The sequence below is a fragment of the Ailuropoda melanoleuca genome, chromosome 3 (assembly GCF_002007445.2).
Source record: "Ailuropoda melanoleuca isolate Jingjing chromosome 3, ASM200744v2, whole genome shotgun sequence".
NCBI lineage: Eukaryota > Metazoa > Chordata > Mammalia > Carnivora > Ursidae > Ailuropoda > Ailuropoda melanoleuca.
The window spans coordinates 104,679,619-104,706,382 of record NC_048220.1 but is presented as its reverse complement, the minus strand read 5'-3'; the positions used below and the strand labels follow the sequence as shown (position 1 = coordinate 104,706,382).

Sequence of the window (26,764 nt, the reverse complement as noted above, 5' to 3'; positions counted from 1 at the left end):
GTTTCACGGCTCCCCGCTTCGTACCTCGATACTCAGCGCTGGAGATGTTCATTTGTAGAGATCCAGATGTATCTTCCTGCGTCTCAGGCTGATTCCGTGGATATTCGCTGGTCTGGTACCTATCCAGCTCAACTCAGGGGACCGGCTGAAAAAGGGGTCCCCTACTCCTCCGCCATCTTTAATCCCCCCTCACTGCTGAGTCTTTCTTTTCCTTCTGGGGTTTCTTTCCTTTCTACCCCATGGGATCCCCCAGCAGGGGGGATCTCTTCATAACTCATAGGGGGACCATGCAGGGGGCAATTCCATTGCCTTGTCCTTCTTGCTGCAGGTCTGAGGGGCAGAGAGAAGCAGCCCCGGGGATGGGGCAAGCTGCCGATGTGGAGTCAGAAATCCTGGGTTTGACTTCTGTTTGTTCCTTTCTTGGGTGACCTTGAGCCAGCCCTTCATCATACTTAAGCATCAGTTTCCTCATCCAAAGAGTGTAGATACCTTCTGTCCTAACTTATAAAGTACTATTTGAAACCATGTTGAAGAAAGCAGAAGGTGCTACCCAAATAAGAAGTCCCTTCTGGACTGAAACAGGGGCATGCTTCATGGGCTCTGCCATCACACTCAGGCTCTGCCATCTACCAGCTGTGTGGCCTTGGATACACCACTTATCCTGTCTTTGTTTCTGCATCTGTAAAATGGGGGTAATACTATTTGCTGCTCCTAGGGTTGTTGTGAAGAGTAATTCTTTTACAGTGTTTATTTTGGTACCTGGCACATCATAAATGTCCAATACAATTTTTATTGTTTCAGAGAGAATTGGTTGATCTAGGCTCTTTGAGAGGAATAAATAGATGGACTTCTACAGGCTTCTTTGTGCTTTGTGCTTGAATGTTCAAGGACCACCCACCGTCACACCTAAAGGAGCACTTTGGGGGATCCTTCTCCTATGCTCCTAGTAATTTATCTGTTAAGTAGTAAATTAATAGCATTACTTTGGCATTTCAATCAATAGGATTAAGATGATCTGATGGTAACAGAGTAGTAATTGCTGCTGCACAGATGGAAACTGTCCAGTGGCAAAAACTCTTTTTCACAAGCTGGCTGGCTGCCCCCAGACCAGATTCTTTCAGCCCTTTTAAAAAATACCATTGTCATCTGATGATCGAAGCAATAAATGCACATTGGAAAAATACAACAAGGTTCAAAGAAAAAAATAAAACCCACCTGGAAATCCCATTATCTAGGTACCTACTGTTACCATATTAGTAAATTTCTTCTGGGTTTTCCTTTTTCCTCTGTAGATTATAATCGGTTTCGTTTCCTGCTTTTTTTTAAACTGAAGATTCTAAATGAGCATTTTTCTCTTGTTATTAAACCTTTAGAAACATAATTATAAATGACTGCCTGTGCCAGAATGTGGCTGTATTAGCATTCACTTAGCTATCCCTCTACTGATGGGCATTTGTATTATTTTCAGTTTTTAGCTATTATAAATGATGCCGTGAAAACCTCCCCTGGTCACAAACCTCTGTTCATGTCCTAGAAGCAAAATTGCTGAGTCAAAGAGTATGACTATTTCTAAGGCAGAAAAACCACATCAGTGTAAAGGAGCTTTGGTCTCCCCCAACCCCAGGACCAGCAGGCTCCTCATTGAAAATTCTTTGTAAGGTGGAATCTGCTAGGCACAAGGGTTGAAGGAAATGGTGGGACAGTGAAAGTTAAAAGAAGAGAGATGACCACTTTTATCTTTTTCCTTTTTCTCCATTAACTCAGATTGCCCAAGAAGCCATGGACATTGGCGTGTGCTAGAGGGGAGAAGGAGAGACCTTTGTGACAGTGTAGTTCACAAGTCCAATGTTGCAGGTGCAAGACATTTCTTTTTTTATATTAAATTGCCCCTGCCTATGTCTTCTGCCTGGATCACATCCAATTTTTTGATCGCTGAAAGTACTTAGATATAATAAGCCTCCCATAAATGCTTGATTTGAGAGGTGGGATGGCACAGTGGACTCAAATCTGTGACACAGCTCTGGGATCTTAGGCAAGTCACTTAACCTCTTCAAATCTATTTCTTTATCAGAAAAAGGAGGGCAGTAGTGTGCTCCTGGGATTGTTGGGGTTGAAGGAGAAAATGCATATCTGGTGTGGAGGTGGTGTCAGACACATAGCGACCACTTGGTGTGTCCGCTACTATTACAAATACAAATTAAAGTTTTTGTGAGATTCTTTACTAATGTTTTATGCCAGTCTAGGTTACACCTAATAATTCTGAAGAACTTCAGGAAAATATAAAGAGTAAGAGAGACAGGGATGGCAAGAAGTAAGGGATGTGGGCTGCACTTCAAAGCTTGACTCATTTATTATATTCCATTGTAGGCCCTGCATTTTAAGAGGGACATTAACAGGTTGGAGCAGGTCCAGAAAGGAACAACCCAGCTGGTAAACAAACTTGAAATTGACCTGTAAGGAATAATTAAAGACTCTGTGGGTGTTTGGCTCAGAGAAGATTTAGGCAGAGAGATCATTTTTTACAAATCTCTGTCGGGTTGTCGTGGGGAAGAGGGACTCCGTAAAATAACGTTCTCGAATATTGACTGTTTGCCAGGCACTGAGTTCAGCCCTGTGCAAGTATTATTTATTTTTTTCCTCCCCCAAACACTAGGTGAGGACCATATTTGTGTTCCTCTCGCACAGATGGCAGAAGATGGCAGAAGTGCCTTGGTTGAAAGTGACATGGCTGGTAGGTGGTAGGTAGGAATAGAACCAGATTTTGCTGATTCCATAGCTGAGGTACCTTTTACAGCCCACTGACTTGTGCCAGGCGCCAGGAAAGGCGGATGGGACTTTTGGAGTTGGAAAGACTGTGTTGACCATGAGGGCTGCCCAATAGTGGAGGAGGCAGCGTCAGGAGGGGCATGTTTCTTGTTGCCGGAAGTGTTCACGATTTAGGCTGAACCCTAAGCAACGCACTGTAAGGATGAGTCAGCTGAAGAATGGACTAGAATTGTGACTTTACCACTTACTTGACGACCTTGAGAGTTGCTTAACATTTCTGAGCCTCAGTTTCTTCTTCTGTAAGCTAGGAATACTTAATTCTAATTTTAGGATTGTTGGGAAGAATACAAAATTCAGATCAATTGCTTAACCAAGAACCTGGCATACAGAAGTTGCTCATTGTATGTTAAGTGAACAATTATCTATGGTCTTTTCCTCTGCACCTGTGGTTCTCATTTATATAATGTCTCTGTCTATTCACGTCTTCCCTGGGGTCAAGTCTGGATTTGGCGATGTCATCTGCAGAGTGGGTATTCTCCCTCACTTCTACAGAGGCCCATATCTGCCAGGTTCTGTCCTCTCAGGCAAATGACAGGTTGGACTTTGAAACAGGGGCAGTGGAATAAACAAAAAGAATGCTTAGACTGAATGTTAGGCAACAAAATAGATATTATTGGGAGAGAGAAGAGAACCATTTCACCTACTGATCAATTATCGGAGGGCCCACCATGTGCCCAGCACTGTGCCGTGTGCATTAAGGGTGTATTCAATCAGTCAGAGGTACTGTCTTTGTCTTCAAGGGCCTCAGGGCCTGGGATGGCTCAGACAACTCTGAAAACTGGAGAATAGAATAGTGTCATTCTGTGCTAACTCCCTTGGCACAGGGCTATTAGGGAAGGGATGCTTAGAGGCAGGAGGTTGAAGATGACCTTGGAAGATCTGTTGCTGGCCTGGGATTTTCTCTGTTGGGTGGTTCCCAGGATTGCATCCTTGCAGACACAGTGTGATAATGTTGCAGCTGTAGCTCCCTTGGGCACATCCTCTCGTTTCCCCAGGACATCCCTCACACCTGGGAATATGCTAATCATCCTTGTCCATTGTCAGGCCCTGAGGAGGAGGGGCTGCCCTCCTTCCTAGACAGGGACAACCAGGCAGCCCCCATCCCACCTCCTAGGGCTTCTTCAGGCCCCTGTTCTTCAGACATCAGCCCTGGCCCCCACCAGGGGGACGCATGGCATTGACTGCCTGAGAATAAAGCTTTTATTGCTTTAATTCTTGATACAAGGGTCCTTTCTTCTCTTTCAACGAGAAGCAGACTCCATCTGATTTGGGAAGTACCCTCTTCTTTCTCCTCTTGTGTCCTCCCCCTTTCATCATTCCTCCTTAGCGTTCGCTTCTTCCTGCCTACACTTCTCTCCCCTTCTGGTCTTCTACCTGCTTCTTTTTCCTTCCTTTGTTTCTGGATCCTAGAATGATGGAGCTGAGACAGATCTTAAAAGTCAACTAGTCCAGTCTGTCCATCCATTTTACAGATGAGAATACTGTGGTTCAGGGAGGGAGGCTCACGTGGAATGGTCTTGGCTGAACCCAGAGGAGACTCTTCCCCCTTGATTACTCTGCTTGTCTCCCCTTTTCTCCACCCCCTCATCTTGTCCTCCCTTTTTTTGTCTTGCCCCACATTGTTTCTTATTCTCTTTTGTCTCTTCATGAATCCATGGGGACAGATGGAAAGGAAATCAGGACTTTGGGTGCAGACCTGAAGGGAGTGTGTTGTCAAGTTCTCCCCACCTCCTTTCCTCACTGGAAAAGGCTGGGATTTGTGTGAGTCCCTCAGTTTTCTTCCTCAGAGACTCTACTCCCTCCATTCTGCCCCAACACATCTCTGGATGTGAGGTTTGTACAAAGAGTTTCTGTATATGAAGACTTTGAACTGGATTGGCCTCAAGGTGTCCCAGATTGGTAGAACCACTGCTTTGACACAACCTGGCATCATCCACAAAATGGGGATGATAATAGTACCTACTTCATAGAGTTGCTTTAAAGATTACATAGTTAATGCATATGGAGCTTTCAGAAAAGTTCCTGGCATTTAATAGATTCTAAATACATGTTATCCGGTAATATTATAAATATTATTAAGGGGAATTTCTGTTCATAGGCAAAGGATTGGGAGTCACCGATGTTTTAACATGAGAAGGAAACAGAAAACTACGAATATAGTTTCAATAGATACTTGTTGGTGACCTTGTCCCTGCTATGCTCTGTCTGCTGAATGTGCCTACTTTCTACCCAAATGTGCCATCATTCCTCCAACTATTTGAATTCATATAGCAGCCCATGTCCATGACTCACGTTGAGAAGCCATTTGAGATTTTAAGGTACAGTTAGGCTTTGCTCAGAACTGAGTTTCACAAGTCCTTCTGGTATTTTCCATTCAATCCAGTGGCAGTGTCTAAGATGGAATGGTGCAGTACAGCATTCTTCGAACCCAAATTGCCTGTATATCATATGACAAATTTTGCCCAATTCATATACTGTTATTTAATTCACCCTTAATTTGACTTTTTAGCTTAACAGAAACGACCAGTATTACAATAAAATTGGTAAATTCCAGTACCTAGTAAAATAAAATTCGTGGCAAGTAAAATAAAGGAAAATTATTCTGTACCATTGAAATTTGTCTTGCATCCTACCAGTGGACAATCTTTAGGTTTAAGGGAAAATTGTCGTGGTGATAAGAGACTTAGAGTCCTCAGTCCTTGTCTGGGCTGGGCATTAATTCGCTGTTGATTTCAGACAAATTCCTTTCCTTCTGGTCTCTGTTCCCCCCTGGGAATTGAAAGGATTGGATCAGATAATTCTTTCCATCTCTAACTTTTTTTTTTAATGACCAGGAGGATTTTATGAAATTGCAAAAAGAATTGGGTATAGCTTCATTTATCCTGATGAAAATACATTCCATCCCTCACTTGTTCTAAAAACCCAAGTCTATAATATAACTCTGGCCTTTCATTTTCCAATGACATCTCACTTCTAGCACCATGACTTCAGTGGGGAAAGCAACTTCCATTTGCTCAGAAAATTCCTTCAAACACATCACACGGTCTTAGCCTCTACATTTGTTTACTTGGAGAAACCAATTAATGGGGCATTGGATCAGACCACTCCAAATGTCTTTTTTCCCTACCTGGTGCATGTGTCTTTTATTTAGGTGGGCTCCAAGATTGATTGTGTTCCCATGCTCTCTGACACCCTATTTTGAAAAAAATCTATTTTTCAGCTTTCAAAAGTAATATATATTGTGAAACATTCAAGCATTACCAAAATATTTAATGTAGGAAATAAAAGTTCCCCATAGTCTCATTCTCAAGAGATAAAACAACTATAACAGTTTTAGGACCATTTCTCTAGACTTCTTTTTCTCCATATAAAAACAATAAAACATTAAAAAAAAAGAAATGGAATCTTACTGTACATGCTGCTTTGCTACTGGCTCTCTGCATTCCCCCTCCATTTTAATCTTTTGTCCTGGATATTTTTGACTTTTCTGCATGGAATGAGGTCACCAGCCTGTGGCACAGATTGGCCATGAGATTTTGGATGAATCACTGCTCCTCTCAGGGTTTCAGTTTCCTCATCAGTAAAAAGAAAAGGATTTTCCTCATCTGCCCATCTCCCTATGATATGTCTTTTTTTGTAAGATTTTATGTATTTATTTTAGAGAGAGAGAGAGAGCATGAGTGGGGCAAGGGGCAGAGGGAGAGGGAGGGAGAGAATCTCCACCGAGTGCGGAGCCCAACACAGGGCTCGATCCCATGACCCTGAGATCATGACCTGAGCTAAAATCAAGAGTTGGACGCTTAACTGACTGAGCCACCCAGGTGCCCCCTATGATATAGTCTTTTTTTTTAAATTTTATTTTATTATATTGTGTTAATCACCATACAGTACACCCCTATGATATAGTCTTAAGAGAGATGATGTGTGCATGTGCAAGTGTAGGCAGCCTGGGGTGGGCTCCAGTGGACTAGTCTCTGTTCCATCATCTGATTTGCTGGGTATGTAGCAGTGCCAATGGCCTGAAAATCTATAGTTTCCCAAGTTGTTTGTTTGTAGACCCCTCTAGAAGTTAAGCTGCATGAGAGTAGGGACTGCATCTGCTCTGTTCATCACTGTGTCTGTCCCCAGAACGTAGAACAATTACTGGCTTATAGTAGGAATTCAATAAATATTTTTGGGATAATGAGCAAATTGTCCACTCTCAGGTGGGCTTCCACTTGATAAAAGGCACATTGGGAGGGAACAGGGCAGAGCAGGACTGGGCTGAGCCTGGGCGACAGTGGATGGCTGGCCCCTCCAGGGTCCTTGAGCTCCCCATCCTCCAGCTTGCCTGTTCTACAAGCCTTCTCCCTCTGCCTGCAACATTCTTTCTTGGCACTCGTTGTCACCTGGTGAATTAGTCATTCTTTGTGGCCCAGTTTAAGTGTCCTGGCTCCTTCAACTTTGTGCTGTCTCCCCACCTCCAGGCAGAGTTAAACAGACTCTTCTTGATGGTCCCATAATGCTCTGCACCTAGTCCCTTTTAATAATAGTCCTCATGGTTTTCCTGCTTTGCGTGATGTCTTTGTACCACGTGTATGGCTACTACTCAATACACCTTCTCCCATTTAATCCTTAGGGTGATTTTTTGGGGGCAAGGGGAGTGGATACTAATCATTGCCATTTTACGGATGAGGAAAACTGAGGCTTAGGAATCTTAAAAACAATCTTTGTCCAGGACATACAGTTATCAATCAAGTGGTATAACCAGGATTCTGGAATATATCTGACTGATTCATAAGAGTTTTTAACTCCTGGGTCCTCTATGAGCCAGCTTAATTTAAGAATTATTCAATGACAGCTAGAAAGACCCATAGTCTTTAATTACACTAGTAATAGTCTTTACTATTTAATTACATAGTCTGTGTAATTAAAGGGGTGGAAAAACTGAGACTTGGTTACAAAGGTTACAAAGGGGTGGAAAAACTGAGACTTGGTTACAAAGTCAGAGCAGGAATTGCAGGGGGAGGAAAAGCTTGTTCTAATCTCCAGGATGTTCGGTTTTGAGGCAACATGGGGGTTACACCTTTTATTGAACCTTGTCACCCTCTTTTCCAGGAAGTGTAGCTTTTTATATTCCAAGGCATGTTCAACAAAGTCCTCCAAGCCCCTTCTTGCTGTATATGATGCAGTCTTTTCTTGGCTTCTGTCGAGAGTTTTTCTTTTCTACTTAATGTTTTAGGTCACACCAAGAAAACGATGTCTAATGAAGTTCATGCTTTCTGCACAATTAAAAACCATTGTAGGAAGTTTGCCTTGTCCTGTGGAAGGGGGCTCCCTGCAGCTTTATCTGTGATGGCTCAGATGTTTTGAAAGGCCCAGAGTTTGAACATGCTCAGCCAGACGGCAAGGATAAACCTGAGCCACTCACCTCAATGGCTACTGAGCCAGGGCCGAGCTACCATGTCCAGCTCACTCTCACTGTGACTCATGTCTTGGAGCAAAAAGGGGTCACAGTGAGACACAGCAGTGCTTTGGGGTTGGCTCGTTGGAAGCCTTCTGATCCTGGGCTTCTGCAGAGCCAGTAAGATGATGGGGGAGCCAGCTTCTGGGGACCAAGTCATTCAAGTAATTCAACCTAATATAGTAATTCAACCTAATATACGCGAACCGCAGGGACTATGCTATGTACGAGGTAGTAGGACAAGTTGCAAACTCTGGGAAGCACCAGGGGATGTGTTCTTTATCTTCTTGTTGCCCTTCCACACATCCCACAACATTCATTAAATTCCTGGCCGTGGAAGGGCTTACACCCCATAGGGAAGTTAGAAGGGCACCCAAATGCACATAAGGCCACTGTGAGTGACCTGACTGCCAAGGGTCATGCCTACATCTCCAAGGGGATTTAGGAAGGAGAGTCTGTGGCCAGTTGGGGGATGGTGGAGGTCCAGGGACTGCCTCGCAGAGGACATGAGGCTAGAGCTCGACTTGAGGCATGGGTAGGATCCCAGAGAAGTGGAGAAGAAATTGCCGTTTGTTGAGGGCTTATGCTCTTCGAGGGAAAAGTGCATGAAAGGTAACTTCATTGATCTATTGATGAAGCTCTTATCTTCAGTTTTTAAGATGAGTGAACTGCCAAGCTCATACAGCAAGGAAGTGACCGAGGCAGGATTCAAAGTCAAATGAGCTCAAATCTGGAGCTGGTTGGTGTGCCTTTCAGGGCAGAAATGAGGGGAGGGTTTTTTTCTGGATTTATGGAGAGATAGGGAACAGTGTGAGAATGGTACAAGCATAAGAATAATGGGCATACTACAGAGACCAATGAGAAGTTCAGTTTGGGCTGGAATTTGGTTTGTGTGAGGGAAAAGAGCTGCACATGGCGGTGGGGGCTATACGGTGGCACGCCGAGTTGTGTCCTGCTAAAACCTGGCACGCTCAGCAAAGGGCAGCACAAATGCAAACAGAAATGAGATAAATCTGCATGCACAGTGACAACGTATTGCTGTGGAAAAAGGAAGTTGTAGAACATGGTGTTTTGTATAATCCTATTTCTGTAAAACAGAAACAGCTCCCTACTGTAGCCTGGTGGTTAAAGGCTCTCTGAAGCCAGACTGCTTGGATTTCAATCCGGCACTGCCATTTCCAAGGCGGGTAACCCGTGGAGAATGATTTAACCTCTCTGTTCCCTCATCTGTAACCTCATCTCTACAATGGGATGAACAATGCTTTGTAGGATTGTTCTGAAGCTTACGTGGCTTAGTACATAGTCAGCTTGTAGAAAGATGTCAGGCATATAGTACGCACTCATGGGTTTGTCATTATGTTATTAAAATCATCTGGAAGGCTGCATATCACTGTTATATGATTTACCCCAGGGGGTAAGATTTCTGTGGATTTTAGTTTGAATCATATTTCCCTATGTGGTTTAAATATTTTATAGCAAACCTGTAATGCTTATAATGTAAACAAACCAGCGAGTCTATTTCAAGAGTTGATACTAGGAGACTTTGTTTTTATTGTATTTTTTCTTCTCTTAGCAGCAGGCCTGCTATGGATACACTTGGAGAAGTCTCTGGTGTCACTCAGAGAACTTTTGAAAACAGGTGTCTAAGACAGCATTGTTCGGGCTTCCCGCAGGCCAGGTCTGGAGTGCTGCTCATGATTTCAGAGGAGAGCTGGCCCAGTCCTTGCTTCCTGTCCCCATTCTGCTCCTGCCACCCTTTTCAGGCCTGGGCCTGGTTTTCCGGACTAGAGGTGTTCTGAGAAGCCCTTTGGCGGTGCTTTGGGAATGGCAAATCTGGAGTCTGTGGCGAGACCTCCAACGCTGGAGGTTGGGCTGCCTCTCCAACCTCCCTCCCGGGAGATAAAGGGAAACAGTATTCTCAGTCTTGTGTGTCTGGGAGTTAGGATGTGAGGACTAAGGACTGGCAATTAAAAATTTTTAGGGGCACCTCCGTGGCTCAGTCAGTTAAGCATCTGACTCTTGATTTTAGCTCAGGTCATGATCTCAGGGTTGTGAGATTGAGCCCCACACCAGGCTCTGTGCTGAACGTTGAACCTGCTTAAGATTCTCTCTCTCCCTCTGCCCCTCCCTGCCCCTGCTCATACACACACACTCTCTTTTTCTCTCTCTCTAAAATAAAAAAAATTTTTTTCTTTAAATGGGCTGCAGATTATGCTGCCTTTCTTCCTAGCCTCCCAGCCCAGGCAGAAATTGTCTTCCAGAACTCTCGACAGCTCTTTCAATTGAGCACTTTTGTTCATAATGCAGTTGGGATGAAGAAGAAAGGTACTGTAGTGACCTGTCCGCCCTTAGAGCCCTGACCACGTCCATCTGTGATGGGGGCGGGAGTCAGCACCATTCCCCTGCTCTGTGAAGGGAGGAGATTGAAAACTCACATCTATTTATAAATGTACGTTAACTTTATGATTACCTAGAACCATCAAAAGAGATTAGCCCTTGATTTTCTAGAGAGGGAAATTAATCTCCTTTCTACCTCTGTTTTCCTCATCCACTTCAGTCCCCTCTCTTCTCCTCGCTGGTTCATTCTTGGAGTAACAATATCAGTGAGATGGTTAAAAGAATGTTTTCTGGAGTCAGCCTGGTTTTGAATCCTGACTTTGCCTCTTACTAGTTGTCTTACCTTGGGCAAATTACATAGCCTCTTTATGCCTCAGTTTTATCACCTGTAAATGGGAATATAATAGTACTTATGTCTAAGGATTTTTGTGGGGTTATGAGATGAGGCACATGATGTTGTTAGCACCAGACCTGGCATTCAATAAATGCTCAGTAAATAGTAACAACTATTATTACTGCATTGTTGCAGCCCAGGTTGAGAGGGAGCATCATGGGGGAGGAAGAAGGGAAGGTTAGGGAAGAAAGGAACGTTAGTCTGCAGAGTCTATTAGCATAAAAGATGCACGTACTCTGTGCCCCAGCAATTCCATTTCTTGTTCTTGTTATCTGCCTGGAAAACCATCACATGTGTTCACAAAGATGTAGGTACACTGGGACTACTGCAGCACTGATGGCAGTGGAAAATTCAGAAGAAAGTATAAACACCCATCAGTAGTGGGATGGCAGGAAAACAATGGGATATACGGAACATGAAATGCTATGCAATAGTTAAAAGAGTGAGGTGAGCTGTATGCCTCCACAGGCAAAGCTTCCCAAGACATGGTGTTACGTGCACAAAACAAATAGCAGAATGATATAGGCAATGTGATTCCTCAAAATGATAGTATATTTATACTTCAGTAGTTACACGTGTGTGTATGTATCCATATACACATATGCATACATAGATGAATAAAAATGATCAAGTACAATACCCCTTAAACAAAAGCTGGACAGACCTGGAGATCCTATTGAAGGGGATTTTTAGTATTAGATTCTGTAAAAAGGGGAGCGCCTGGGTGGCTCAGTTGTTAAGCATCTGCCTTCGGCTCAGGGCGTGATCCCGGCATTATGGGATCGAGCCTCACATCAGGGTCCTCCGCTGGGAGCCTGCTTCTTCCTCTCCCACTCCCCCTGCTTGTGTTCCCTCTCTCGCTGGCTGTCTCTCTCTCTGTCAAATAAATAAATAAAATCTTTAAAAGGAAAGATTTTTAAAAAAAGGAATGTATGCATATATTGTACAATTAAAAACGATCAAGAACAAAGAAATACCTATCTGGCTAAGAATCAGAAGAACATGGCTGTCAAACTAAAGGCCTGATGGAGAATTCCCAGCTCTTCTCTCATAGGCTTCTTTCCATCCTGCCATTGTGGCCCACTGGCAGAAGGTGGGGGGCTTTTAGCCTGAGACCTGTGCCAGCTCACTGGACCCGCAGCTTTAGGAAGGTATGTATATGTGTGTGTCTATATATAGAGTCTTAGGCAAGTCATTTCCCCAAACCTCAGTTTTCTTGACTCTAAAATGGGGATAGTAACCACTGTCTTGTATCTATTTTTTAAAGTGACTGGGAAGCTCATATGGGAGCGTGAGTGTGAGACACTTGATAAGCTGCCGCGTGCTTGTGTAAGAGAGAACTGCAAGTCCGCCGGGCCACCAGGGCTGCTGCGGCCGTGACACATTCCTCCGGAGCTGGGCAGTGTTGCAGAACTGAGCACACAGCAATAAACACGCAGCTCTCAAAGGCCAAAGCCATAGCAGTTACTTTATTTAATGTCTAAGATAATAATGTGCTTTGTGGGAAGGATACTCGGTCGAAGGGGGTAGAGAAGAGGGAGGGACATGGTCCTGAAGTCAGACAAATGGTAGCATGGGGCAACACTCTCTGAACATCTGGGAGTCCGAAATGGTATGCTCATTATGTGGGGCTGATAGTGTGATGTGCATAGGGAGACTGACTGGTCAGTGAGAAACCACAGATTTCCTCCTTCTGATCCCCTTGATCTACCTCTTCCATCAGTCCTGACAGCATCTCACTGCTGTGTCCCGGGCCCTGCCTGGGGCTGGGATTCAAAGCCCATTCCTCAGGTGCCCCTTCTCATTACCAGCATCGCATGGTCGGAGTTCCCAGGTCGCTAGGACTCCAGGGCCTAGGCCCCCAGTGTGGGAATGCAGATAGCTCTCTGAGGAAGCCTTCTTGAGGTGTCTGTCTGTGTTTATGAGCCAACGGAAGGCAGGGAAATCAGTTTGGGGGATGAATAGAATTGTGCAGGACCTGGGGAGCTCTGCCATTCACTCTATAACCTGAGGGAAGTCATTTGTCCTCTCCTCATCTGCAAAATCAAAGAGCTGATCTATGTCAGAGGTCCCCAGCCAGAATCATTTAGAGCCCTACTCCTCAAAGCTCTGGTCCATGGAAACATCAGCCTTCCCTGGGGGCTGTTGGAAATGCAGCCTCTCTGGCCTCACCCCAGACCTCCTGAGTCTGAGTCAGCATCTCAGTGAGATTTTCAGGTGATTCATACACGCACTGAAGTTTGAAAAGCACTGACTCTTGCTAACATTACCGGTTTCTGGGTCCCCCTCCTGAGACATTCTGATTCAGTAGTCTTGTATGGTGGTGGGGACACTCTATGTTGGACAAGCCCCTTACAGCTAGATTTGAAAGCTGCTCAATTATAGGACTGCCTTAAGTCTCCACTATTCTGTTGGTACTTAAAAGACTCTGAAGGAACGTGGTATTCTCTGGGGGTGAATGGGTGGGAAATAGAGGAGGACCTCACCGGGGAGGGAGCAGAGGCTCTTACTCTAGGTGCCTGTGGGTTTCCCAGTATGCAAGGCAAAGAGAGAACGCTGTCCATTTCATGTCTGGGATTAATGACTGTCAGCAGCTCCCTGTTAAAATGGTAAACTCATTTAGCAACGGACACAGAAACAGCCGAATCCAAAGGCAGAGAGTGGTAATCTAATTGCATGGAATTAGCCTCAGGAGACTCGGACAATATCAACTTCAGAAGACCACAAAGGGATCCTTTATAGGAAGTTTCAAAAGCTTTGGGGCCGCAGCACCCCTCAACAGGGCTCATATTACAAAGAGAGGCCCTGTGCAGATAAGCCCCTCTCCTCAGCATCTCAGGGCATTGTTCCCTTCCAGTGTGCTTTCTGCGTGAAATTTGCTGGCTGGCCCCACGGTGTTTTCAGTTGTGTGTTAGGCTTAACAGGGTTGGTTCAGGAGGGACAGCTGGANATGTCTTGGAGCAAAAAGGGGTCACAGTGAGACACAGCAGTGCTTTGGGGTTGGCTCGTTGGAAGCCTTCCGATCCTGGGCTTCTGCAGAGCCAGTAAGATGATGGGGGAGCCAGCTTCTGGGTACCAAGTCATTCAAGTAATTCAACCTAATATAGTAATTCAACCTAATATACGCGAACCGCAGGGACTATGCTATGTACGAGGTAGTAGGACAAGTTGCAAACTCTGGGAAGCACCAGGGGATGTGTTCTTTATCTTCTTGTTGCCCTTCCACACATCCCACAACATTCATTAAATTCCTGGCCGTGGAAGGGCTTACACCCCATAGGGAAGTTAGAAGGGCACCCAAATGCACATAAGGCCACTGTGAGTGACCTGACTGCCAAGGGTCATGCCTACATCTCCAAGGGGATTTAGGAAGGAGAGTCTGTGGCCAGTTGGGGGATGGTGGAGGTCCAGGGACTGCCTCGCAGAGGACATGAGGCTAGAGCTCGACTTGAGGCATGGGTAGGATCCCAGAGAAGTGGAGAAGAAATTGCCGTTTGTTGAGGGCTTATGCTCTTCGAGGGAAAAGTGCATGAAAGGTAACTTCATTGATCTATTGATGAAGCTCTTATCTTCAGTTTTTAAGATGAGTGAACTGCCAAGCTCATACAGCAAGGAAGTGACCGAGGCAGGATTCAAAGTCAAATGAGCTCAAATCTGGAGCTGGTTGGTGTGCCTTTCAGGGCAGAAATGAGGGGAGGGTTTTTTTCTGGATTTATGGAGAGATAGGGAACAGTGTGAGAATGGTACAGGCATAAGAATAATGGGCATACTACAGAGACCAATGAGAAGTTCAGTTTGGGCTGGAATTTGGTTTGTGTGAGGGAAAAGAGCTGCACATGGCGGTGGGGGCTATACGGTGGCACGCCGAGTTGTGTCCTGCTAAAACCTGGCACGCTCAGCAAAGGGCAGCACAAATGCAAACAGAAATGAGATAAATCTGCATGCACAGTGACAACGTATTGCTGAGTGGAAAAAGGAAGTTGTAGAACATGGTGTTTTGTATAATCCTATTTCTGTAAAACAGAAACAGCTCCCTACTGTAGCCTGGTGGTTAAAGGCTCTCTGAAGCCAGACTGCTTGGATTTCAATCCGGCACTGCCATTTCCAAGGCGGGTAACCCGTGGAGAATGATTTAACCTCTCTGTTCCCTCATCTGTAACCTCATCTCTACAATGGGATGAACAATGCTTTGTAGGATTGTTCTGAAGCTTACGTGGCTTAGTACATAGTCAGCTTGTAGAAAGATGTCAGGCATATAGTACGCACTCATGGGTTTGTCATTATGTTATTAAAATCATCTGGAAGGCTGCATATCACTGTTATATGATTTACCCCAGGGGGTAAGATTTCTGTGGATTTTAGTTTGAATCATATTTCCCTATGTGGTTTAAATATTTTATAGCAAACCTGTAATGCTTATAATGTAAACAAACCAGCGAGTCTATTTCAAGAGTTGATACTAGGAGACTTTGTTTTTATTGTATTTTTTCTTCTCTTAGCAGCAGGCCTGCTATGGATACACTTGGAGAAGTCTCTGGTGTCACTCAGAGAACTTTTGAAAACAGGTGTCTAAGACAGCATTGTTCGGGCTTCCCGCAGGCCAGGTCTGGAGTGCTGCTCATGATTTCAGAGGAGAGCTGGCCCAGTCCTTGCTTCCTGTCCCCATTCTGCTCCTGCCACCCTTTTCAGGCCTGGGCCTGGTTTTCCGGACTAGAGGTGTTCTGAGAAGCCCTTTGGCGGTGCTTTGGGAATGGCAAATCTGGAGTCTGTGGCGAGACCTCCAACGCTGGAGGTTGGGCTGCCTCTCCAACCTCCCTCCCGGGAGATAAAGGGAAACAGTATTCTCAGTCTTGTGTGTCTGGGAGTTAGGATGTGAGGACTAAGGACTGGCAATTAAAAATTTTTAGGGGCACCTCCGTGGCTCAGTCAGTTAAGCATCTGACTCTTGATTTTAGCTCAGGTCATGATCTCAGGGTTGTGAGATTGAGCCCCACACCAGGCTCTGTGCTGAACGTTGAACCTGCTTAAGATTCTCTCTCTCCCTCTGCCCCTCCCTGCCCCTGCTCATACACACACACTCTCTTTTTCTCTCTCTCTAAAATAAAAAAAATTTTTTTCTTTAAATGGGCTGCAGATTATGCTGCCTTTCTTCCTAGCCTCCCAGCCCAGGCAGAAATTGTCTTCCAGAACTCTCGACAGCTCTTTCAATTGAGCACTTTTGTTCATAATGCAGTTGGGATGAAGAAGAAAGGTACTGTAGTGACCTGTCCGCCCTTAGAGCCCTGACCACGTCCATCTGTGATGGGGGCGGGAGTCAGCACCATTCCCCTGCTCTGTGAAGGGAGGAGATTGAAAACTCACATCTATTTATAAATGTACGTTAACTTTATGATTACCTAGAACCATCAAAAGAGATTAGCCCTTGATTTTCTAGAGAGGGAAATTAATCTCCTTTCTACCTCTGTCTTCCTCATCCACTTCAGTCCCCTCTCTTCTCCTCGCTGGTTCATTCTTGGAGTAACAATATCAGTGAGATGGTTAAAAGAATGTTTTCTGGAGTCAGCCTGGTTTTGAATCCTGACTTTGCCTCTTACTAGTTGTCTTACCTTGGGCAAATTACATAGCCTCTTTATGCCTCAGTTTTATCACCTGTAAATGGGAATATAATAGTACTTATGTCTAAGGATTTTTGTGGGGTTATGAGATGAGGCACATGATGTTGTTAGCACCAGACCTGGCATTCAATAAATGCTCAGTAAATAGTAACAACTATTATTACTGCATTGTTGCAGCCCAGGTTGAGAGGGAGCATCATGGGGGAGGAAGAAGGGAAGGTTAGGGAAGAAAGGAACGTTAGTCTGCAGAGTCTATTAGCATAAAAGATGCACGTACTCTGTGCCCCAGCAATTCCATTTCTTGTTCTTGTTATCTGCCTGGAAAACCATCACATGTGTTCACAAAGATGTAGGTACACTGGGACTACTGCAGCACTGATGGCAGTGGAAAATTCAGAAGAAAGTATAAACACCCATCAGTAGTGGGATGGCAGGAAAACAATGGGATATACGGAACATGAAATGCTATGCAATAGTTAAAAGAGTGAGGTGAGCTGTATGCCTCCACAGGCAAAGCTTCCCAAGACATGGTGTTACGTGCACAAAACAAATAGCAGAATGATATAGGCAATGTGATTCCTCAAAATGATAGTATATTTATACTTCAGTAGTTACACGTGTGTGTATGTATCCATATACACATATGCATACATAGATGAATAAAAATGATCAAGTACAATACCCCTTAAACAAAAGCTGGACAGACCTGGAGATCCTATTGAAGGGGATTTTTAGTATTAGATTCTGTAAAAAGGGGAGCGCCTGGGTGGCTCAGTTGTTAAGCATCTGCCTTCGGCTCAGGGCGTGATCCCGGCATTATGGGATCGAGCCTCACATCAGGGTCCTCCGCTGGGAGCCTGCTTCTTCCTCTCCCACTCCCCCTGCTTGTGTTCCCTCTCTCGCTGGCTGTCTCTCTCTCTGTCAAATAAATAAATAAAATCTTTAAAAGGAAAGATTTTTAAAAAAAGGAATGTATGCATATATTGTACAATTAAAAACGATCAAGAACAAAGAAATACCTATCTGGCTAAGAATCAGAAGAACATGGCTGTCAAACTAAAGGCCTGATGGAGAATTCCCAGCTCTTNGAAAGATTTTTAAAAAAGGAATGTATGCATCTATTGTACAATTAAAAACGATCAAGAACAAAGAGATACCTATCTGGCTAAGAATCAGAAGAACATGGCTGTCAAACTAAAGGCCTGATGGAGAATTCCCAGCTCTTCTCTCATAGGCTTCTTTCCATCCTGCCATTGTGGCCCACTGGCAGAAGGTGGGGGGCTTTTAGCCTGAGACCTGTGCCAGCTCACTGGACCCGCAGCTTTAGGAAGGTATGTATATGTGCGTGTCTATATATAGAGTCTTAGGCAAGTCATTTCCCCAAACCTCAGTTTTCTTGACTCTAAAATGGGGATAGTAACCACTGTCTTGTATCTGTTTTTTAAAGTGACTGGGAAGCTCATATGGGAGCGTGAGTGTGAGACACTTGATAAGCTGCCACGTGCTTGTGTAAGAGAGAACTGCAAGTCCGCCGGGCCACCAGGGCTGCTGCGGCCGTGACACATTCCTCCGGAGCTGGGCAGTGTTGCAGAACTGAGCACACAGCAATAAACACGCAGCTCTCAAAGGCCAAAGCCATAGCAGTTACTTTATTTAATGTCTAAGATAATAATGTGCTTTGTGGGAAGGATACTCGGTCGAAGGGGGTAGAGAAGAGGGAGGGACATGGTCCTGAAGTCAGACAAATGGTAGCATGGGGCAACACTCTCTGAACATCTGGGAGTCCGAAATGGTATGCTCATTATGTGGGGCTGATAGTGTGATGTGCATAGGGAGACTGACTGGTCAGTGAGAAACCACAGATTTCCTCCTTCTGATCCCCTTGATCTACCTCTTCCATCAGTCCTGACAGCATCTCACTGCTGTGTCCCGGGCCCTGCCTGGGGCTGGGATTCAAAGCCCATTCCTCAGGTGCCCCTTCTCATTACCAGCATCGCATGGTCGGAGTTCCCAGGTCGCTAGGACTCCAGGGCCTAGGCCCCCAGTGTGGGAATGCAGATAGCTCTCTGAGGAAGCCTTCTTGAGGTGTCTGTCTGTGTTTATGAGCCAACGGAAGGCAGGGAAATCAGTTTGGGGGATGAATAGAATTGTGCAGGACCTGGGGAGCTCTGCCATTCACTCTATAACCTGAGGGAAGTCATTTGTCCTCTCCTCATCTGCAAAATCAAAGAGCTGATCTATGTCAGAGGTCCCCAGCCAGAATCATTTAGAGCCCTACTCCTCAAAGCTCTGGTCCATGGAAACATCAGCCTCCCCTGGGGGCTGTTGGAAATGCAGCCTCTCTGGCCTCACCCCAGACCTCCTGAGTCTGAGTCAGCATCTCAGTGAGATTTTCAGGTGATTCATACACGCACTGAAGTTTGAAAAGCACTGACTCTTGCTAACATTACCGGTTTCTGGGTCCCCCTCCTGAGACATTCTGATTCAGTAGTCTTGTATGGTGGTGGGGACACTCTATGTTGGACAAGCCCCTTACAGCTAGATTTGAAAGCTGCTCAATTATAGGACTGCCTTAAGTCTCCACTATTCTGTTGGTACTTAAAAGACTCTGAAGGAACGTGGTATTCTCTGGGGGTGAATGGGTGGGAAATAGAGGAGGACCTCACCGGGGAGGGAGCAGAGGCTCTTACTCTAGGTGCCTGTGGGTTTCCCAGTATGCAAGGCAAAGAGAGAACGCTGTCCATTTCATGTCTGGGATTAATGACTGTCAGCAGCTCCCTGTTAAAATGGTAAACTCATTTAGCAACGGACACAGAAACAGCCGAATCCAAAGGCAGAGAGTGGTAATCTAATTGCACTGAATTAGCCTCAGGAGACTCGGACAATATCAACTTCAGAAGACCACAAAGGGATCCTTTATAGGGAGTTTCAAAAGCTTTGGGGCCGCAGCACCCCTCAACAGGGCTCATATTACAAAGAGAGGCCCTGTGCAGATAAGCCCCTCTCCTCAGCATCTCAGGGCATTGTTCCCTTCCAGTGTGCTTTCTGCGTGAAATTTGCTGGCTGGCCCCACGGTGTTTTCAGTTGTGTGTTAGGCTTAACAGGGTTGGTTCAGGAGGGACAGCTGGATTTCAGGGCTGAGAGGCCTTCAGCCATACCAGCCACCGGTCCTGTGAACACTGTCCGTGCCCATGTCTGGAGACCAGTGCACTTTCTAGTGGTCTTTCTGGCTCTGACATTTTCTTAGTCTGAGGTCCTTCTCATTTCTTAACACCAGCCTCTTACATAACCAGGTGATTTCCTTTTAATAACCCTTTGTTGCATCGTGTGCGTGCGTGCGCGTGCTTGTGTTCCCTGCCCAGTTTATGCATCGCCAATCCATTTTAAAGAAGGAAAAGGGATGAGTGAAAGTGTGTTTATGGCATGACCCAGAGAGCTTACAAAGATCGAATTGTAATTTGGGGGGTCAGGAAAGGAGGGAATAGAAGTATCGTGAAGATTTGTCTCAGACCTGCATTCATTTACTTTAATGCAGTAAATTATAAATCTCAATCCACAAAAGCAGCTTGAATTTCTTCTACATCCTTCCCGGGAGGTGGATTTCTCTGATTTCATACTTCCAGTGACAGGCACCCTTACTACCACTGAGGCAGCCCATCACACCCCTTGGCAGATCTGCCAGAGAGTTCCAAATTACGTTGAACTAGGATTTGTGTGTGTACATTAAAATAATTATCTATCAATTTGCTCCAATTCTTCTCTTGGACCCATATAGAATAAATCAAATTTAATGTTTCCTAAGTGGGGTCCCTGGATATCTAGGGGGTTCATGAAATAGTAATGAGGATTCAGCATCCATTTTGAACACTTCAGAGACTCTAACAAATTGTGTATTTATTTCTGACAAATCTCTATGGACTCACTAAAAAGCATCACATGTCTTTACTTTTGATTTCTCTTAGGTCAATTCAGTGTGGTGATACGGCTTATCCCGTAATGTTCAATATTTCTGGCAGTTATGTATGCCTTTGATTAATAAAGATGGGGAAAATAAGTTAATGATGAATAGGATTTGGCAAACAAATTTTTGAAAATATAGCTTTTATGTGGGAGGGAAAAAATCAAACAGAATCCCTGGTGAAAGTATAGAAACTTTTGGTCTCTTTCTCATGCCACTCTTCAGCTCTATGGGGATAGTAATCAAGCACCATGTTTTCTCATCATCCAAAGCGCTTCCTGGGGAAACGCACATATTTATGCTATTTGTCAATAATCTAGGGTATCACTATCTAGGGGCGGAAAACCCTCCAGAGTGAAGTTGGCTAATGAGGTCCTCAATTCTTTAAACTTTTGAGCCTGAATAGCAACGTTGCTATTTCTTTTAACAGTTGAAATATGCAGCAATATTTGTAATCAAAACTGTTCTATCATGGAGTTTGGAAGAAGATAATCCGTAACTGGCACAGTTAAAAATGATTTTAGAAAGAGTGATTTGTGGATTCCTTTCATTTTACAGCTGGGGAAACTGAGCGCCAGAAAGGTCATGGAACCCTCTCAAGGTCATGGCACTGGCTAAATTCTGGATCCCGGGTCTCCTGCCCTTTGGGCCAAGACCGCTTTGCCTAAAGCAGCAGAAAACCTGCAGAACAGCGTCAAGATGGCCAAGCAGTAGACAGTGCCATCCATCTTAAAAATCATTCCGGCTTCTGCCAGCTGATGAAGGAAATGGAGTTAATGACGCCCACATAAATGTGATGCTGTCGTAAGACGCGTACACAGGCTGTCTGGAGAGGAGCTCTGTGGGGCCCCTGAAGAAGGAAATGTAGCTTTAATGTAGCTTTCAAGGGAGCAGTGTCTCCCCTTTCTGCAAGGACGGGGACTCTGGCATCTGCTACCTCTGTCCCACCACAGAGTGCTTGGTTTGGGACTGGACACTTCCACACATGATAAATAAATGCCTGGTGAAGAAAGGAAGGCAGTGTTGGCACTGAAGCAAATTCATTTTGAGCCTTTGTGGGCATGAGCCTCTGTCTTTTATAAAGACCTTATCCCAGGCTGGAGGGAACTTTGAGGTGTTGGAATCAGTCATTTGAGTTGATTGGTGAACAGATTGAGTCCCCATGACGCATAGAGACTTGTTGAAGCCATGCTGCAGGATGGGGGCAAAGCTGACTTTAGAACAGAGGTTTTTCAAATCACAGCCCAACGGCTCCCTCCACTGCACCACATGTTTGCAACCTCTTTCATAACAAGTTAGTCTCAAGAATAAATTTCCTAAATAACCTCTGGTAGGTCATCACAGGTTTGTGAATATGCAGAAGTTATGTGCTGATTCGTAAGTCTATTTACCCACCACGGCTACTTTTCTAAGCTGTCCTTTGGGAATAAAACACGTGATGCTTTCTTTTCTCTTACTCAAGGTTCCTAAGCTCCCAGAAGAGGGTAGACCGACATTTTGATTGGCTTTGGTGCAAACTTGCCCAAGAAACTTTCCTTAGGAAAAAATCCTTGGCCCATTTTAGAAGCTTTTAGATACTTTCTGCAGTGCCCAAAATGCAGTGGATAAGATTTGAGGGAAAATAAAGCCATGCTACCAGGAGGAAGAGATTGAGGTGGTGATCTGACCCCCTTGGCCGGCTTGGAGACTGAGAAGCCGGAGGGGCCACCTCAAAGGAAAACTCATTCACCTGGTTTTCCGGGATGATCTGAAACAATCTATTGGCCATGTTCTTTTTCACCTGTGAGTAGAAACATCTTTCCTTCAAGGTTTTAGTGACCTTTCTTAGTAAACGAGTGCCATATTCAAACAAAACCCTATGCAAGGAAGCATGTACTGGGACGGCAGGTGGAAGAGGCACATGAAGAGAAGCTGATCATCTTCTGGGAAAACCCGCCGTGGATTAGACTTGGTTTATCTCCTCTATCTTTATTCCCTTTGCAAGCATGAGCTAGGTCCCTTTTTGCTTCATTGGGGTGCTTTGTGTGTTTCTTAAGAAGCATTTTCTCAAGGAAACTAGACTTTTTTCTTCATTATAATTAGTACATCAGAACAGCATATTAAATATTTGGTGATTCTGTACTGGTGGTTCTCAACTGCAGATAGTTTTTATACCCCAACCCCCACCACAGGATTTTTGACAAGGTCTGGAGACATTTTTGATTGTCATGCCTGGGGGGAGGGGCACCACTGGGGCCACAGTACTGCTAAACATCTTGCAACGCACAGGACAGCCCTCCTAATAAAGATTATCTGGTTCAAAATGTCAGTAGTGCCAAGACTGAGAAACACATTTTATGCTGTGAATCTATGTGAATTGCTCAGCAGATAAAAAATTTGGGGGTCTTCCTGGGCCATTCTAGCCTTAAGGCACCGTAAAGGCTCTGGGAATCAAAGCAAAGTTCCTTTGGCTTGGAAAGGAGGTTTGAAAGGAATGTGCTTCTACCATAAAAAAACAAAAAAACAAAAAACCCCCATATCTTTGCCTATTATTTTGACCAGTCTGGGTATAAAGCCCCATCTCCAACTGAAAATAGAGACAAAATTTAGGTTATTGAATCCTAGAATGTCACTCATGGAATTTTAGAACCATAGGCTTTTAAAATACCAGAGCAGGAACTTCAGCCAAATCACCTCATTTCACTTATGGGGTCACAGTTGATGAGCACTGCAATGCTGTGTGCCTCCCAGTACCCTACGTCCCTCTCCCCTCAGCTCTAAGGCCTCGATTTGTTCTCTGTGTTGGCACCATCTGAGATTTCTGGCTCACTTCAATTGTTGTTTTGTTTTACCGACATTATTGCGATTTTGCTGGTTATGTACTGATGCAGCGGTACTTCTGTTATTGATGGCCTTTCCTTTTCCAGCCCCCAGATTTCCCCAACAAGGTGAGCAGCTGGCATCATTTAATCTAAGGAGTACCTGGGTGCCTGAGATGATTGGACTGGCTCATTCCAACACGGGTGCCTGTCCCTTGGGGGAGAAATGGTTATTCACATGGAACCTGCTAGGGAGCTGCCCATCTCCATTTACCCCCACATACAATTCTACTGAGTCCCCAGATTTTAATACTTCAGTATTTTCACCTAAAATTTTAAAAATGAGAGTTAGAAATGAAAGTGCCAATTACACAAAGACAATACTTTCCCTCCTTTTGACCTTTTTTCCCCATCTCTCTGAAAAAATTCCTGAGGGTATTTCCCTAGTTCAATTCCTAGTTTTATTATTTTATGTTTCAGAATATTTCTGAAACAACATTTACTCCTCAGATGATGTAGCCATTCCTGTATTTTGAAAGTGCAATAGTACCAATCCCTTCCCAGCTCTCTGGAGTCATTACTCTTCTTTCCTTATAAACACAGAATCCCATACACATTGTAGCTCAGATATGCCTTGACACATGTAGTGGAAGGAGATGTAGAGTGAGGCTTCCTGACAGGCCACCACTAGTTTACTTAAAGAATTAACACGGTGGATTCATACTGTTATCAAAATGATTACAATGCAAACCTTTTAGACTGTGTCTCCCTTTTGTGAAAGACAATGTCAGGGAGAAGAAAATCAAGCATACTGTTCATCAAGAAGAAAGGAATCGAGTGTGTGTGTGTGTGGGGGGGGTGGTGATGTGCTTCGTCCTATTAATTTGCTCTTTAATCTTTCTGGTTCGCTTCTGTCTCCATAAGCCAGAGAATCAATTTGCATGCAAGTGTTATCAAGTACCCCACCTCCACAGCATTTTACAGTTCTATATGTATGTAGGGGAGAAAGGATTTGATATTGTTAAGAGGATACTTCCTGCTTTTCCCCCCATAAAGTAGCTACATTTCACTACAATTCACAAGGCCCTGGATTGTTGCACTTTTTTCGTTCTATCTGACCCCCTGACTATTTGCATTCCGAGCTGTGGGCAGGGCTCTGGCCTATCAAAGAATTATTTGAACTGGAGATTAGGAGCTTTAGCTTTGGGTATCTCAGGGAAGGAGGGGGTCTTTTCTTCATCCCAAGAGAAAGACATTAAGAGTGGTTCACATATAGACCTTTACAATCTGGGGTCTGGGGGAGGTGTCATTCATTTAATGAACCAATCGACAGGTTAGTCAAACCAACAATTCATATGCAGAATTCTCTACAATGTTAAAAAGAAAACTAAGAATTAGTTGCTAGTTTATGATGGGAGAGAATAATATTTGGTGTTACTTATTTTTAGAAATAACCTAGAATGGGTTTTTCCAAATGGCTGTTAATACAATGCCATGGTAAAGCATGAGAGGCAGGTATCTAAAATGAGGAAGATTAATGATCCCTGCGGGTCATGGCAGAAGAAAAATTTTTTTCAATTCATATATATCATAATCATCTCTGACGATGGCTGATTTACCCACTTACAAAAGGACTATCTATTTCAATGCTTCCTGAAGAGGTAATTTTTCTCTTTTCACTTGTACTAACATAGAATGCTAAGCCTGTAGGCAGAAAATTTTAACCTGGGAGAGAACGGTTGAGGGAACTCAGCTCCAGACTGAGGGATAGACATAAATTAAACAAAACAAACAGGAATTGTCCATCAGTTCAGGATCTGCAGCTAACAAAGTAGAGTTTGAAAAGGTGAGTGGGTGAGAGGAGGGAGTCAAAGTTTCAAAAGGGAAATGTTTCCCAGGATCTGTTCCTAAGTAGATCCACTCTGCACCCAAGTTCAGGGCTTTACAACCTGAGGTCATAACGCTATTGTTTCCAAGCACTAAGCCTCAGCACCCCCCCTCCCCCCGCAGAAGAAGAAAACAACAAAAAACGAGAGAAAAAACGTTCTGTGTCCAGCAAGTTCGAGTGCAACCTTCCCCGTCACCGCTAGTTGTCACTTGGCTCCCAGACGGGAGAGCTGAGGTTTTCGGCACTGCGGTTAGAGAGAATGCAGTCCTAATTAAACTGAGTAACTCCTAAAGCTTCCCCTTAAAGTCCTCAGCCCAGTGAGAGCCAATATGCAGAGGGGCTGGGGACCAGTGATAGGGCGGGGGTATAGCAGGTGGAAGGACAAACAAATCACAAAAAACAGGCAAACAGCTGCCAGAGCGGCGACTGTCTCAGACCTCCACGCACAAGCCAGACACCCTGCGGGCGGGGTGGGGTGGGGGAGCGGGGGATGGAAAGACCCGATTGCAGCGGTATACAACAGCCCCCTCCCCCCAAATGAGGGGATCACGGACAGAGTCAGCCTCAGTGCTCCTTTCCCCCATTTCCATTACAGTGATGTGGTCAGTAGAAAATTGCATACCTGAAGAATACAATGGTCTCCCAAAGGTAGAGTCGAAGAGTATTGAAGCTGTACATTTTTCAGGTCCTTGTGCTTTGTAGTCCACGAGTTATGGGGGCAAAAATGTTTCAAATTGGCACTTACAAAACCAGCGAGCGCTATTGAAAAAATAATCCAGATGCTAAGGGGAGGTGGAGAACAGGGGCGCGGAGGAAGAGCCCCAGGGGAAATTGGAAAGGGGTCTGTAGGTACCACGGACAGAGGCAGCCGCGAAGCGTTTCAGCACCACGGAGAGCGTCAAGCCCCGCTTTTCAGGAGCGCGAAGAGTATTGCTGTTTGTTAAACTCCAGCTTGTCTGTTGGCTCCCTGCGGCGCTGGGGAGGCACGTTTGGGGGTGGGTATATTTTCTTTTTTACCCCTGTTTTTCTGTTTAAACGGCCAGCTTCATGCAAGGAAAAAAAAATCTTCTGTGGCGATCAGAGCGCTGGCCTCGGACCGTTAGTTTGGGCGAGCATCTTGAGTAGAGAGAGCTGGGCTTAATGCCAGCCTGGGCTGGCCTGAGGGGGTTAGGGGCGAGGGGAAGCGATTGACGGTGCTGCCTTCAGTTAAATCCCGGAGAATGTGCCAGGCTGGCGCATCGCGACCGAGTCCCGGAATCTCGTTCCCCTGCCTGCGTGCCGGTCTGCTGTCGCCTTGCGATCCCTGTTCTTTGGTCCCCGCCGAATAAGTTATGATCGCTGCAGGAAAGGTGTCCCATTGCTCGGGGCTGCAGGCGTGAGAGAGCTCAGGGCAAGTTTCAGGGGCTGCCGGGGTCCATGGCGACCCCGCGGGGCTAAGTAGCCCAAGGCTTCAGATGCATCTCGATTTTCTGAGCTCGCCCATCTTCCTTTGGCCAGGACTCCTT

General features: G+C 44.9%; 1 protein-coding gene across 1 annotated transcript in view; it reads right to left on the bottom strand.

The window, feature by feature from the left end:
• GLRA1 (glycine receptor alpha 1) overlaps nt 1-25,998 on the bottom strand; it is an 82,991-nt gene extending 56,993 nt beyond the window's left edge. Inside the window, exon 1 of the mRNA XM_011226890.2 lies at nt 25,882-25,998. Within this exon, the coding sequence (XP_011225192.1) occupies nt 25,882-25,937 (56 nt within the window). The 5' untranslated portion in view covers nt 25,938-25,998. The remainder of the gene's footprint in view (nt 1-25,881) is intronic.
• Between the last annotated feature and the right edge of the window lie 766 nt (nt 25,999-26,764).